This window comes from Rattus rattus, chromosome 11 (assembly GCF_011064425.1).
Source record: "Rattus rattus isolate New Zealand chromosome 11, Rrattus_CSIRO_v1, whole genome shotgun sequence".
Lineage (NCBI taxonomy): Eukaryota > Metazoa > Chordata > Mammalia > Rodentia > Muridae > Rattus > Rattus rattus.
Window position 1 is genome coordinate 132,765 of NC_046164.1, and position 13,274 is coordinate 146,038.

At 37.7% G+C, this 13,274-nt stretch overlaps 1 protein-coding gene across 7 annotated transcripts in view; it reads right to left on the bottom strand.

Annotated features, from left to right (window-relative positions):
• Window positions 1–11,066, bottom strand: part of Ythdc1 (YTH domain containing 1) — a 31,292-nt gene extending 20,226 nt beyond the window's left edge. For 2 of the 7 annotated variants that reach the window (XM_032915868.1, XM_032915865.1), the window contains exons 1-3: window positions 10,725–11,054; window positions 5,835–5,870; window positions 389–490 (exon numbers count right to left, since the gene is read on the bottom strand). In XM_032915868.1, the coding sequence (XP_032771759.1) occupies window positions 389–490; window positions 5,835–5,870; window positions 10,725–10,752 (166 nt within the window). In that variant the 5' untranslated portion in view covers window positions 10,753–11,054. Of the gene's footprint in view, window positions 1–388; window positions 491–5,834; window positions 5,871–10,724 lie in introns of all 7 variants that reach the window. The other 5 variants (XM_032915869.1, XM_032915866.1, XM_032915870.1 and 2 more) reach the window with 3 other exon arrangements.
• Window positions 11,067–13,274: the final 2,208 nt, after the last annotated feature.

Genomic DNA, 13,274 nt, shown 5'->3' on the forward strand with positions numbered 1-13,274 from the left:
CAAGTGCTTGATCTCCTGTAATTCTGAGCTGCCATAATAAGTACTAGAACTAAACCTTGGTTCTCTACAAAAACAAATATTCCTATGTATGCTAAACCATCTTCCAAGTCTCTTTTTTAAACAGTATCTTTAAAAAAAAAAAAAAACACATTTTTTTTTATTGAGTTTTTTTATTTGTATTTCAAATGTTATCCCCTTTCCTGGTTTCCCATTCATAAACCCCCTAAACAGTACTTTTATTCATTCCAATTCGGGGACTGTTATGCAAAACAGTTTGTTGTGGGCTTTTGGTACTGTCAAGGTACAAATACAAGAACAGATTTTTCATAAATCAAATCCCCTTTATTTAAACTATATTTTTAACAAAATATACTAATAGAACTCTTACCTTTTTTCTCATTTTTATCTTGTTCACTCTCTGGATTATACAGTTCATCATCCTGTTCTGGTACTTCAGTCAAAATATCATCTAAAACATTGAGTTCCCCATCTGCAAAATTAGAAATAAAATCATTATCATTAATTATTTTTTCTAATACTCACTTATAAGCATTCATTTTGAGTAGTTAAGTGCCCATAACCCTCAAAGCAGTTTGATTTTACACAAAAATGCACAATCTGAACGTCTATTATGAAATGAAAAAGCTAGCTGATAGTAGAGAAAGCAAAACAGATAAATATACCTCTTTTTAAGTCTTAACTGGGAAGATCAGTGAAATCCACTAAGACTGAGTATTTATTAATTTCATGATTTTACTAATATGCTTAAGAAAAATTAAGTCCTTAGGGACAAGGACATATCATACTCACAAGTAAATAGTTGAATAAAAAATATAGGTCTGCAAGCATAGACCCCATATTAAGTGAATTCAGATCAACTTGAAAGGAGAGTGAATGCCAGAGACAATGAATATGACACAAACACAAATGTAACAGATGGTAACATTTATAGAATACATTGGAAAATATATATAAACTCTCTGTACTACTTTTATAACTACTTTATTTAAAATTGTCATCCGAAATAGTTTATTTGTTCAGGAAAGCAATTGGCATAGTCCACATTTCCCAAACTCAAGTTTGTCTCATCCTCAACCCAATAGGAAAATAACAATTCTAAGAAATATATAAAAATACCAACTTAAATAAAGTATGCACTATACACTATAGTAAATCTTCCAGTATAAAAATTTTTGCAAAGCTACACTGGTAAGTAACTATACAGTCATAAAACTTGCTGAAACAGTTACAGTAAACAACAAAGCCCACTAAAAGTACAGCAAGGTTAATAATTTTGAGTCCATACATAGATTTAGTATGACTCTTCTCACTAGAGGGAGAAAAAATATCAGGACTAAAGATACCTCTAACTGTTAACACAAGCAAGAAAAAAAGGAAGCAAAATTACACAGAAAACAAAAATGTTGTTTTTCTATTTATTAAATATCTAAAAAACTAAACCTGTTGTTGGCATGACATTTGACTTCTCTTGGGTGCTATGAATATTTATCTGTATTTCACCTCTCTAAAATGAAAAAAAAAAATGAGTATTTCTTCTCCTGTTAATGAAAATCAAATTACGTTGAAAAGGATATCATCTAATATGTTTTCACATCAAGACCCCTCAAGATGTAAATGATTCCAAGTACCATTTTAGACTCAATAATATTTTTATACATACACGGTGTACAAACATGCAAAACACTCATTCACATAAAATTACTGTTCAAAGCTCTTTAGTCTCGAAAGGATAAACTACATTCATAGAAAACAGTTAAAACTATCACAAAATAGACAGGTAAGTGAAATTAGGCAAATCTTTTCATAAATCTTTTCATTAGGTAAATAACTAATTTCGGCGATAAATAACCCAAAATCCAGCAGCACATCCCACATGCTAAAATTTAATATAAAAACAAAAAAGTATACAAATCGATTTAAATTCCAAAGGCACACCTACATCATACCACCTTATAAAAAGTATGTTTATGTTGTAAAGTTTTTAAGGAATTCAAATTTAGGTACTGACTGCTCTTTTACAAAATGTCTACAAACTTTTCCAAAATAAATACTAACCAATCCCAACTTAACAAAAAAAAAAAATGTTTCAGCTAACACATTGGCACTGTAGCTTACAGGAGCTCACAAAACAAAGCATGTTCTCTCTCATCAGCACTTTGCAGGTAAAGAATTAAAAGCTCAGGGCTCAAGAGGTGGCTCAGTAGCTGAACGAACTTGTTCCTGCAAAAGGACCAGAGCTTGGTTCCCAGAACCCACATGGGACTCCAGTCCCAGGGTATCTATCTCTTCAGACCTCCACAGGGATCAGACAGGCATACAGGAGACACATAGGCAAAAACACTAATACACATAAAAGTACTTAAAAAAGAAAAAGGAGAGCTGACCAAAAGTATTTAGTGTAGATGGATGTGAGTCAGGAATTCAAGCTTTCTAAATCTATAATTAGATGGAAAATCAGAACACAAGTATGTAATATTAAATAGTATGAATTTAAAATTAATATATCCCCACCTTGGCTCTGTACACTCAGCAACATTTAAATTTCACTTAATACAGAAAACTATTCTAGATGAGTACCTTTACTTGTACTATAGTAATAAGCTAAATATAGTTATATTAATAAGTTGGCAGATATGTAACCAAGAATTGTTATGACTTACAAAGCCTACCTATGCTTAATAAAATGTTTTGCTATTCCCTGGTGTAAATGGCCACATTTTATTTTCTCTATCACTGAAGTCACTAACACGTTTACTGAAATAAGATGTATAGGAAAGAGATGAGCAGATGAATTTCCCATTTTAACTAGGAAATGGGAAATCCAGTCTCAAGATTTTTTCACCTCTAATCAGACATTAGTAAAAACACAGTAATTTAAATCAAAATTTAAAACATACATGTGACATGACAGGAAGAGATGGGAGGGAGAGCTATTAGGGACAGTGAGGTAAGGAAGATAAAGGGGCAAAGAATCTCTGAAAACACACCTTGTTTGAAACTGTCATAATGATATCTAATATTTTGCATGCCGATCAAAAAATAAAAAGCCACAAATAATCTCTGGGGAAAGAAAAAGAAACTCCTGAGGAGTGTTGCAACCTATGGGCCTTTCCTTACCAGTAAGAGTGCCCACATCAACCCTTTTATAATAGCACCTCAGGCTTTATATGGACAATATGGTTCAGTGCATTAGAATCTATTCAGTAAGTACATATACACCCTAATTATCTGAAGATACTACTTTGAATCGTGATGCTGTAAGTCAGTAACAATCATTTTTCATTATTGCTCAATTCTGGGCAATCGACTAGGATATCTCCAAGTTTGGAGTCTAATGCTAGCTAAGGCTATTAGTGCCTTAAGAATGCTTCAAGGGCTGGAAAGATTGCTCAGCCATTAAAGGCTAGGCTCACAACCAAAAATCTAATAACTTTTTTCTAAAGAACAGGCTGAGAAAACCCAAAATAACTACAGCTTCTAGGGCCTTTTTCCACAGCCGCTCTCCTTTATAGCAGCTCCAGTGTGACTGAGAGCTCTCAGCGTGTATATCCCAAAACGCAGAAAACTAAGCAAAACTCAGCAACACCAACTGAACATTTTATTTAGAGACAATCAATAAAAGCTACCCAGATTCACAGAAAAGGAACAAAAGACTTCTTTACTCCTGGGAGAAAGAAACATACTAGTGGAAGATGTTTCAAAGACGGTTAAAATACCTTTAATTTTATTTCTAGCAATTTTAATTGTAAGTTATAGCTTAACAACAATAACAACAAAAATCCTGGCTTAAAAAGACCAATGAGCTTATAATATAGGTACCATATAATAATTTAGGCTGATTCCTCAGGTAATTCCTTTCACTCAGTGCACAAACTTCATTTTTCAACTTAAAATGAATTACTTATGCTATTGTTCTTAAAGACAATCATCATCTCTGGCATTTGGTGGTTTAAAAAAATCTCCTTATATAATTAAAAGATAAAATTATGGGTTGGAAAGATGGCTCGGCAGTTAAACTAAATGCTCTTCCAGAGGTCCTGAGTTCAGTTCCCCAGCAACCACATGGTGGCTTCACAACCATCTGTAATGGGATTCCAGCTGTAGTGTACTCATATAAATAAAATACACAATAAAAAAAAATAAAATTACTAATTTTTCGAGCACTTTCTTTAAAGTTAATACACTTTCTATCATTTTGTCCTAACTAATGCTTAACATTATTGATATTCTATACCACAAGCACTTTGAACTGTGGGTCTCAAACATTGTGGGGTGGAGATTTGACACCAGTAAAAAGAAATGCAAAATAACCAAAACCTAACTCAAAATCAAAATCAATCTGAAATGTCTCTGGCAGCACTTACTATGCTCCACCCTGTGAAACCTTGGTTCTAACAATTCAACATACTCTACACTTGAGCTTGTCATCCTGCAACACCAATGAACTGAGGTTTCTTAGTGTACACTCAAAAGGCTTATGTTCTTACAAAAAGATACTTATTTTCTTTTGGAAAACGAAGGTGATATTTCCATGTGTTCATTCCTCTAAAATATCAATATCAAATGTATCTTTAGATTGTATTAGAATATTTGATTTTAAAAGTTGCTGTTTGGGGCTGAAGAGATGACTCAGCTCTTCCAGAGGTCCTGAGTTCAATTCCCAGCAACCCCATGATGCCTCACAACCATCTGAAATGGGATCCAATGAACTCTTCTGGTGTGTTTGAAGACAGCTACAGTGTACTCTATACATTAAATGAATAAATAAATCTTTTTTTTAAAGTTGCTGTTTGAATTGAGTCTCACACCAACAAATGTCAAGTGAAGCTTGACCTAGAATTAGAATAGGATTTCCTACAATTTCTGAAATGACCCTAAATATACTTGTACAGTACAGATTTATGGGAAACAGCATAGATGTTCAGCCTCCTCTAATATCAAATACTCACCCCAGGTTTAATTCTTTATGTAAAATTAAAAAAAAAAACGTAGCTTTTTTCATTAGCAAGCAAACCTGCATTTGTCTTTAACAGTAAAATTACTTTATTATCCATCATTGTTAGGCATATATTTATTTCGTATGTTTAAATGTCTAGAATCACATAAGAAATTTTGATCAAAAAGAGCTCACAAGCATTAAGTTTATGAAGCCCTTCCTTGCATACATATTCGCATCTATGATGTGTGTTACTTCATAGTAAGTGAACAGCAACACTCTCACCTAAGATTAACAACAGCAAAAGAAACTAGGTTGGTAGAACATCAAGTTAAAAGATCTATGAACATATAATTCATATATTATAGAATAATCCTTATTTCAGTGGGACTAAAACAAACTTTTCACTGGGCAGTGGTGTTGTACACCTTTAACTGCAACACTCAGGAGGCAGGGGCAGGTAGATCTGAGTTTGAGGCCAGACTGGTCTACAGAGTAAGCTACAGGACAGCCACGGCCACAAAGAGAAACTCTATCTCAAAAAACAAAAATAAACTTCAGTTTTTCCTTTGTTATACACACAGAAAACTTAAGAACTAAAAATTGTTTTAGAGCATCTTTCAAAAATCAAACTATCACAAAATAATTTCAAAAAGTGGGCAGTGCAATAAAATTAGCTCAACAAAAAAGTGATTTCACTCAATATTTCTATTTAGAACTAAGGTTCAACTCCAAAGGCAAATAGTCAATAGAAAGAAGTAAGTTACTGGATGCTTTGTTTTTAAAAGGGCCAGTTATGTAACATAAAAAAACACACATGTTTTGTTTTCTTTTTTCTTTTCAGGACTATTGATCATCTAGGGGCCCAGATTCTCACCTGAAAACAACCAGCTGGAGCAGTCTTGGCAATCTTCTGTTAAAGACAGAGAAGGTAACATGTCAAGGCTTTGCATGAGGTGCTCTAGGTTTATGGTAATGAAACTATTAAGTAATACTGTCTGAACCCAAGCCATGCTGGTATCTCTAAAGACAAGAGTGTTGCCTCTTGTTTAGCAGTACTTTATCTGCCGTATCCTAGGTATGAAATATGCTGATGCAATGCAAGAGTACCTCAAGGTTCAGTTCAATTGGCATTGAGGCACGGGAGACTCAAAGTTCTGTTTGGGTTAATATATTCATGTTATCAATGAAGCTACATCCTGAGAAATGTGCAGCAATCTCTACATACTAGTTTTGGCATCTTGTAAACATCATGCCCTCACACACGAAGATAAGTATAATATAAGGTAAATCTTATGGGATCACATCATGCCAGCAATTCACACTGATTCAAATATTGAGGGAGGGTGCATGACTATATTGTAAAACTACAGAGAAAAAAAGACAATTCTAAGCAATCCTAGTAGACTGACTTAACAAAATCCAAGTACTTTTATTATCTTGCAAATTTTCAACATTTGCAACCCAAATCTTACTTAGGATAGTGTTACTTTTTAAAGGATGCTTCAATTTTCTTAAATTCATCTTTTGAAACTAAATACTCTTTTTTCTTTAGTAACTCTACAGAAAGAAAATTATCTGCAAATGCTTTATATTTATATTATCTTTCATATACAGAAATCACTGTTAACGACAGCAAACTGAGTTTTGAGGTAAAGTTACAATGTCCAGGTAGCATAGGTAAAACAAAGTAATACAAACAAGAATCACTGTTCTTGGAGCCAAGTTTTGACTTCGAAAAGATTAGAAGTAACAAGGCTGGTAATTTTGCTTGTTGCATTTTAGACAGAAATAGAAGCAGGATTTTCAGAGTTGCTTAGCTTTAGATGGTTATATCTTGCGAGAGTAATTCTAAAATGAAATTCCAAGAATTTAAACAACCTAACCAAATCTCACAACTCTACATGGAGAGGTCATAAACCTTAACTCCAGAAAGATTGGTTTAACAGAGTAACCTCTATGTGGAACACAGAAAGATTAAAGGTAAACCTATACAAAATATTATTTATTTCAGCCTTCAGCATCAGATCAAGAGTAACTTAAAGAAAACTGAGATGTTAAATACATGTTTTCAAACCCATGCAAGGAATCAGTCATTTTTCTTCAATTCACTTATCAGTTTCATCGAGGTAAAACACGGCAACAAGATGTCCAGCAATCTCTCCTTTTGCTATCAAGCAAAATACATTTACATCAGGATAATCCCTAAAATATATTTCAGTCATTAAAGACACCATTCTTCTACAAGAGTCAGTGTATTTTGTCTGCGTGTGTGTGCGTGTGTGCGTGTGTGCGTGTGTGCGTGTGTGCGTGCGTGTGTGTGTGTGTGTGTGTGTGTGTGTGTGTGTGTGTGTGTGTGCGTGTGCACCAGGAGCAAGTCCGGTGGAGGTCAGACTATCAGACCTTGGGATTGGAGTTAAGGACAACAACATGTGGATTCTGGGAACCAAACTAGGGTCTTCACAAAAGCAACCAAGTGTACTCTGCTGCTGAGCTATCCTTCCAACCTGAAAACAATCATTCTCTAAAAGATATCCAGAGATTTGAAGCGAGTCCTTCCCATCAATATTTTCCACCCTCCATACCACCAATTGGCACGCAGAGATAGTATCTATTTTCCACTTACTTCTACTACAGATAAACCAAAACACACCCAAAACGGGTGAAGGAGATGTATACCAAACCCATACTGTTTTATAAGCCCTTACTCAAGTCACTAGTTCACAACAGTGCTAGCATAACATGTACACAGGCTATACACACAGCAGCTTGTGTGCTATGTATACACACAAAACCCAGCGCTGCACTTATACTGCTCATGCTCAGCCGTTCACTCAAGTTGAACTGCGTAAATATTTAAGGCACAAAAGACACAATTACTTCAAAAGACACCTATGAACACACCCTTTGCTCTTCTGAAACTTGCAACCTGGAGACGTAGACAGTTACTCTCAAAAGTAAAAATTCATATACATTTTGGGTTAACATTTCCTTGTAGAGTATCCTGTAGGGGTTCAAATAAAATTCATGCAAAACTTTTAACAGAAAAGATGTGCACTTCTTCATTATACAGAAAAATGCATGAAATACATAAGGCACTGTTGTTTCCCAGTATTTTAAAAATACATTAACAATCAACTTTTTGGACAAATCAACAACACAGAAATAGCAGGGAACTGGTAATTTATCCAGGTATAGGGGATTAACCAAAATATTACAAGAATTGATGTGTTTATTACAAAGCCCAATGAATTAAGAATTCCTATGACTCTAAAATTCATTCTGTGATTAATACACAATAGTTACAATTTCCTAAGACTCATTTTTTAATCAAGAGCTTCCTAAAGTTATGAATTTATTAAAGGTTTTTGGCATGATTAAGATTCCTTTTTATGGGCTGGAGAAATGGCTTAGTGGTTAAGAGCACTGACTGCTCTTCCAGAGGTTCTGAGTTCAAATCCCAGCAACCACATGGTGGCTCACAGCCATCTATAATGAGATCTGATACCCTCTTCTGGTGTGTCTGAAGACAGCTACAGTGTACTTATATATAAGAAATAAATCTTTAAAAAAAAAAAAAAAAAAATATTCCTTTTTTTATGGGAGTTTTCTCTTTGAGTTCCTGTCCTGGAACTCATTCTGTAGACCAGGCTGGCTTCGAACTCACAGAAATCCACTGGCTCTGCCTCCTAAGAGTTGGGATTAAAGGCCTGCGTCGCCACATTATGGCTAAGATTCTTATAGGGTATAGATTTATAGTTTCCTGTTAAACACGTTAACGAATGATACTAATTCCCTTCACATTCTCACTTTTACTTAAGTATTACTTACTCCTTTAATATTGCCTTTCACCATTTCATTTGGCTCCCAGGGTAGAGTGCTTGCCTAGGACAATGCCCTCAAGCTCCAAAAAAAAAAAAGAATTAAAAAAAAAAATATTGCCTTTCACAGGTGAGCAACAATGATCAAGTGACAATAAGCACTAAATACTAAGCACTAAGCAGTAAATACTAAGATAGTATTTACTATCTGCTCGTATAGAGAAATAATCATTTTAACTATAAAAATTGCTTGTACCATAAAATTTAAATAAACATAAACTGAAAAATTAAGTTTTAAAAAACTATTACAAATATTCTAAGCATTGGTGACAAGAGGCATTACTTCTCAATAATCAAGTTTTTGTGTTTAAACTGCATCTTCACTATGAAGTCCATTTTTAAAAGCAAATCGTCATTACTTTTCTTCACTGTGGATTACTGTATATTAATCATTTCTAAGTTATCTTCTCTTTAACAGACACTATATTGACAACTGAATTTTACTCACTTCTGTGTTTGTTCACCTACCATGGCAGCCACTGAAACTCCTATGTCATAAATCTTATCCTGACAATCAAAGGTTTACTGAATCTTTATTGATAAAAGGATCTTCAGATTTTTTCACAACTGACTTTACTATAATAAAGTGGCTTCCTTTATTCTCTATCAGAATTCTTTCTTCACAGTCCTTCAGGATGTCTCTGGAGCAACTGTTGACACTTTAGTTTCAGGATTAAAAAAAAATAAAACTTCAATCTGTGCATCGGAAATTGCTTCAACCGGACAGGGTGGCATATACCTTTAACACCAGCACTCATGAGGCAGAAGCAGGCAGATCTCTGAGCTTGAGCTTAGCCTATTCTACAAATCAAGTTCCAAAAACAGCCAGGGCTACACAGAAATTAGGTCTCAAAAAAAAAAAAGAAAGAAAGAAAGAAAGAAAGAAAGAAAGAAAGAAAGAAAGAAAGAAAGAAAGAAAGAAACAAACAAACAAACAAACAAACAAACTACTTATGACAAAGGCATCATCTTAAATACACTCCCACTCGAGGTAGAGACTAGTAAAATGGTAAAAGCGTAATGACTGCTCAACAAATCTCCACCTCAAATTTAATGAGCTACAGGCAGAGATTAGAGAACTATGGAGCAGCAATCGTGCTCTATTTTCATCTAATACTAACCATTCCAAGACTGTCATGGTCGTCCTAGGGCTGAGAAACCTTAACACAGCATCCCAGCTAGACTACTCTTCTGTGTTATAGATCCTATACTGGCATCTATGGTCTCTATAAAGTCAGTATTTCAGAGGAAACAACATTTCACTAACTGAAATTCTTCTATTTTATCTTTCCAAATCTCTAAACCTCCACCTATGTATTCCTGGCTGTACCTTTTGAGAACTCTGCACTATTCTGGGAGATCAGTTGCTAGGACTTTTGGGGGAAGGGGCATTTTTTTTTCCTAGTTATCTTTCTTTCCAAAGTACTCGAGGAATAAAAGAGGCGACTGATTCTTCGCTTATCCAAAAGAACAGTTACAAGTTACTTACAGGTATTTCACGAGATTAATAATTCATCCGACTGAATTAAACTAGCATTTATCTATCAATGCTGTTACATTAGTCTCGAAAAAGTCAACCAAAAAGATAGTTCAGAAAATACGCATTACATCCGCATAATCCTGCCAGGAAACATGCCCGGGGGCAGGCAACTCAAAGCAAGCCCCCAACCGCTCCGGGAGTGAAGAGAACTCCGAGCCGAAGCAAAGCCCTGGCCGAGATGTTAGGCGCCGCGGAGGAGTGGACGCCAGGCCCAGCAGGCCAGGCCGCTCAGGGAGAGGGTCACGACGCGGCCGCTCGCTCAACGCGAGGCCCTAACCTCCAGCCTCGCCCGCAGGCCGCGGCTACTAGGTCCCCTCGACCCGCAGGCCCCGTCCTCTACACTCACCTTTCTCCTCCCGGCTGTCGGCCGCCATGGCTGCCCTCCGGCTTCCGCCGCCGCCACCGCCGCCGGGAAGCGAGTCGCGCGGGCGCCGCAGCCGCGGCCGCAGGCGCACGAGTCCGTCCGTCAGTCCGTCCGGCGGGCCGCGCGCTTCGACCTGACCTGCTCCACTCAGCTCCTACGAGCACCCTTCCTCCCGTCCTCTGGTTCTCTTCCCGCCTGACCTCGGACAGCGCGGGCTTCAATCTTTCTGTTGGGGATTCGGCCACACCAGAGACAAGGGGGAGGAGAGAGAAACAGATGGCGACGGCGGGCGGCGCTAAAATGGAGCCTGCTTCCTGCGCGAAACAATCCCGCTCCCGAAATGCCTTGCGCTGTTTACGCTCCGTGCCTCTCGCGGAACGTCACAGTGCGGAGCACCGGGGCGGGAGCGGGGGCGGGGACGGGAGCGAGGGCGAGAAGCGGGACGGAAGGGGCGTGGTTTCAGTACGTCGAACCGCCCCGCGCAACCTTGACGTCCAGGGAACCTCCCTCCTTCCAGAGGACAAATGGTATTTAGGTTTCGCTGCTCTTCTTCCAATCTCTCGGGTGCGTGCGGAATCTTACCTGAAACGTTTGGTAGGCCTTGAATGGTTAATGTGAGATACCATCAGATAGGGTGTTATGTTATTTTCACATATTTAATTTTTATTCATTTGATTAGTAGTGTCTACTGCTTTTTAAATATCGTTCTAGGACCAGGTTAAGAATATCTTTATAGTCGGTTAGTAGTGGTAGTGTAATCCCAGCACTGGAGAGGCAGAAGCAGGAGGATCTCTGAGTTCGAGGCCAGCTTGGTCTACAGAGCGAGTTCCAAAACATCCAAGGCTACACAAGAAGCCCTGCTTCAAAAACAAAAACAAAACAAACAAAAATGCGCTCTGCCTCCAAGGAAGTCTGAGTTTAGCTTCTCTTTAAAGCAGCCAAGGTTTGAGTAAACGAATTGAAAGTTGCACTAATGCCAGGAGTGGTGGTGCACTCCTCGAATCCCAGCACTCTGAAGGCAGAGGCAGGGGAATCTCTTAAGTTCTAGGCCAGCATGGTCTACAGAGTGAACAGTACCAGGATAGCCAGAGGTACAGAGAAACCGTAGCTCAAAAAAGGCAAGCAGATGTCATGAGTTCCAGGCAGCCAGGGCTATACAGATAAACCTCGACTCAGAAAAACAGAGCAGAGGGTTGCTATAGTGATAAGACCTTTATATTGAGAACAGCTAATATGAGACCAGCAGTGGAGGTGAAGACTGATGGTAAAGATAAGAGAAGCTAACAATAGATAAGCGCTAATTGTCTTCAGACGGCATGTACAAAGGCTTAAAGATCTGAGGAGAGGCTGGAGAGATAGATAGCTCAGACGTTAAGAATACTGGCTGCTCTTCCAGAGATCCAGAGTTCAGTTCCCAGCAACCATAAGGTGGATCCCAACTGTCTGTAACGGGATCTGATGCCTTCTTCCAGTGTGTCATAAAATAAATAAATATACCTTTAAAAAAAGAGAGAGAGAGAGAGATTTGAGGAGCATTCTAGTACCCAGGAACAGAGATCAATGAGAAAAGTATTGAGATGATGTTTGAGAAAAAAGACACAGCACACTTGGCACATGCCTTTAATCCCAGCTCTTAGGAAGCAGATGTCGACAGATCTCTAGGTTTTAGGTCTGCCTGGTCTACAAAGGACAGCCCCGGCTACACAGAGAAACCAAAACAACAACAAAAAGTAGTACAAGATCTTCAGGGGACATAACTTGGAGTGAGCCTCCTAGATAGAAGGAAGTGAAAACACTGGACATTTCAAAGAACCATCTTATAACATGCAAAAGCAAGTCTACACAAGTGGGAGGGAGTCCCCCTCAGAAAAATAACAGGCGCTAGTTCCTGATACTCATTACTCATGCTAGCTAACCTTAACACTTTTCCCAGTCCCAACACAAGTGTGTGTGTGTGTGTGTGTGTGTGTGTGTGTGTGTGTGTGTGTGTGTGTGTGTGTTTACTGGGGATCTTCCATTAAAAAAAAAAAAAAAAAAACAAACAGCACTTGCACTTGGAAGACAGAGGTAGTCAGATCTCTGTGAGAGCTACAGAGGCCAGCCTGGTCTACACTGAGCCAAGAACAGCCATGCCTTGGTTCACAGAGAAACCTGTCTCAAAAAACAAAACAAAACAGAGTCCTTCCTCAGATCAGAGTGTGTAGTCTCCTCTAAAGCTTGTCCCCTTCCACTCCCTCTCACTTTGCTTAGCCCTGGCCAGTCTCTCTGGTCCTCAACATACCTATCAAATAAGTGGATTCGTAGGGGAAAAGTTATAGTTGAATTACCCTAAGAAGATCATGTATGTGTTTTAAGACAGTATCAATATTTAAAGGAAAAGCAAATGTATAATAGCTTAGGAGCCCCTGTCATAATAATAATCAGTGGGTCTAAACCTTCCTCATGCTATGATTCTTTACTACAGTTCCTCATGGCGTGGTGACTCCCACTGCAAAATTATTTTTGTTGCTACTCCACGAAAACTGTGATTTT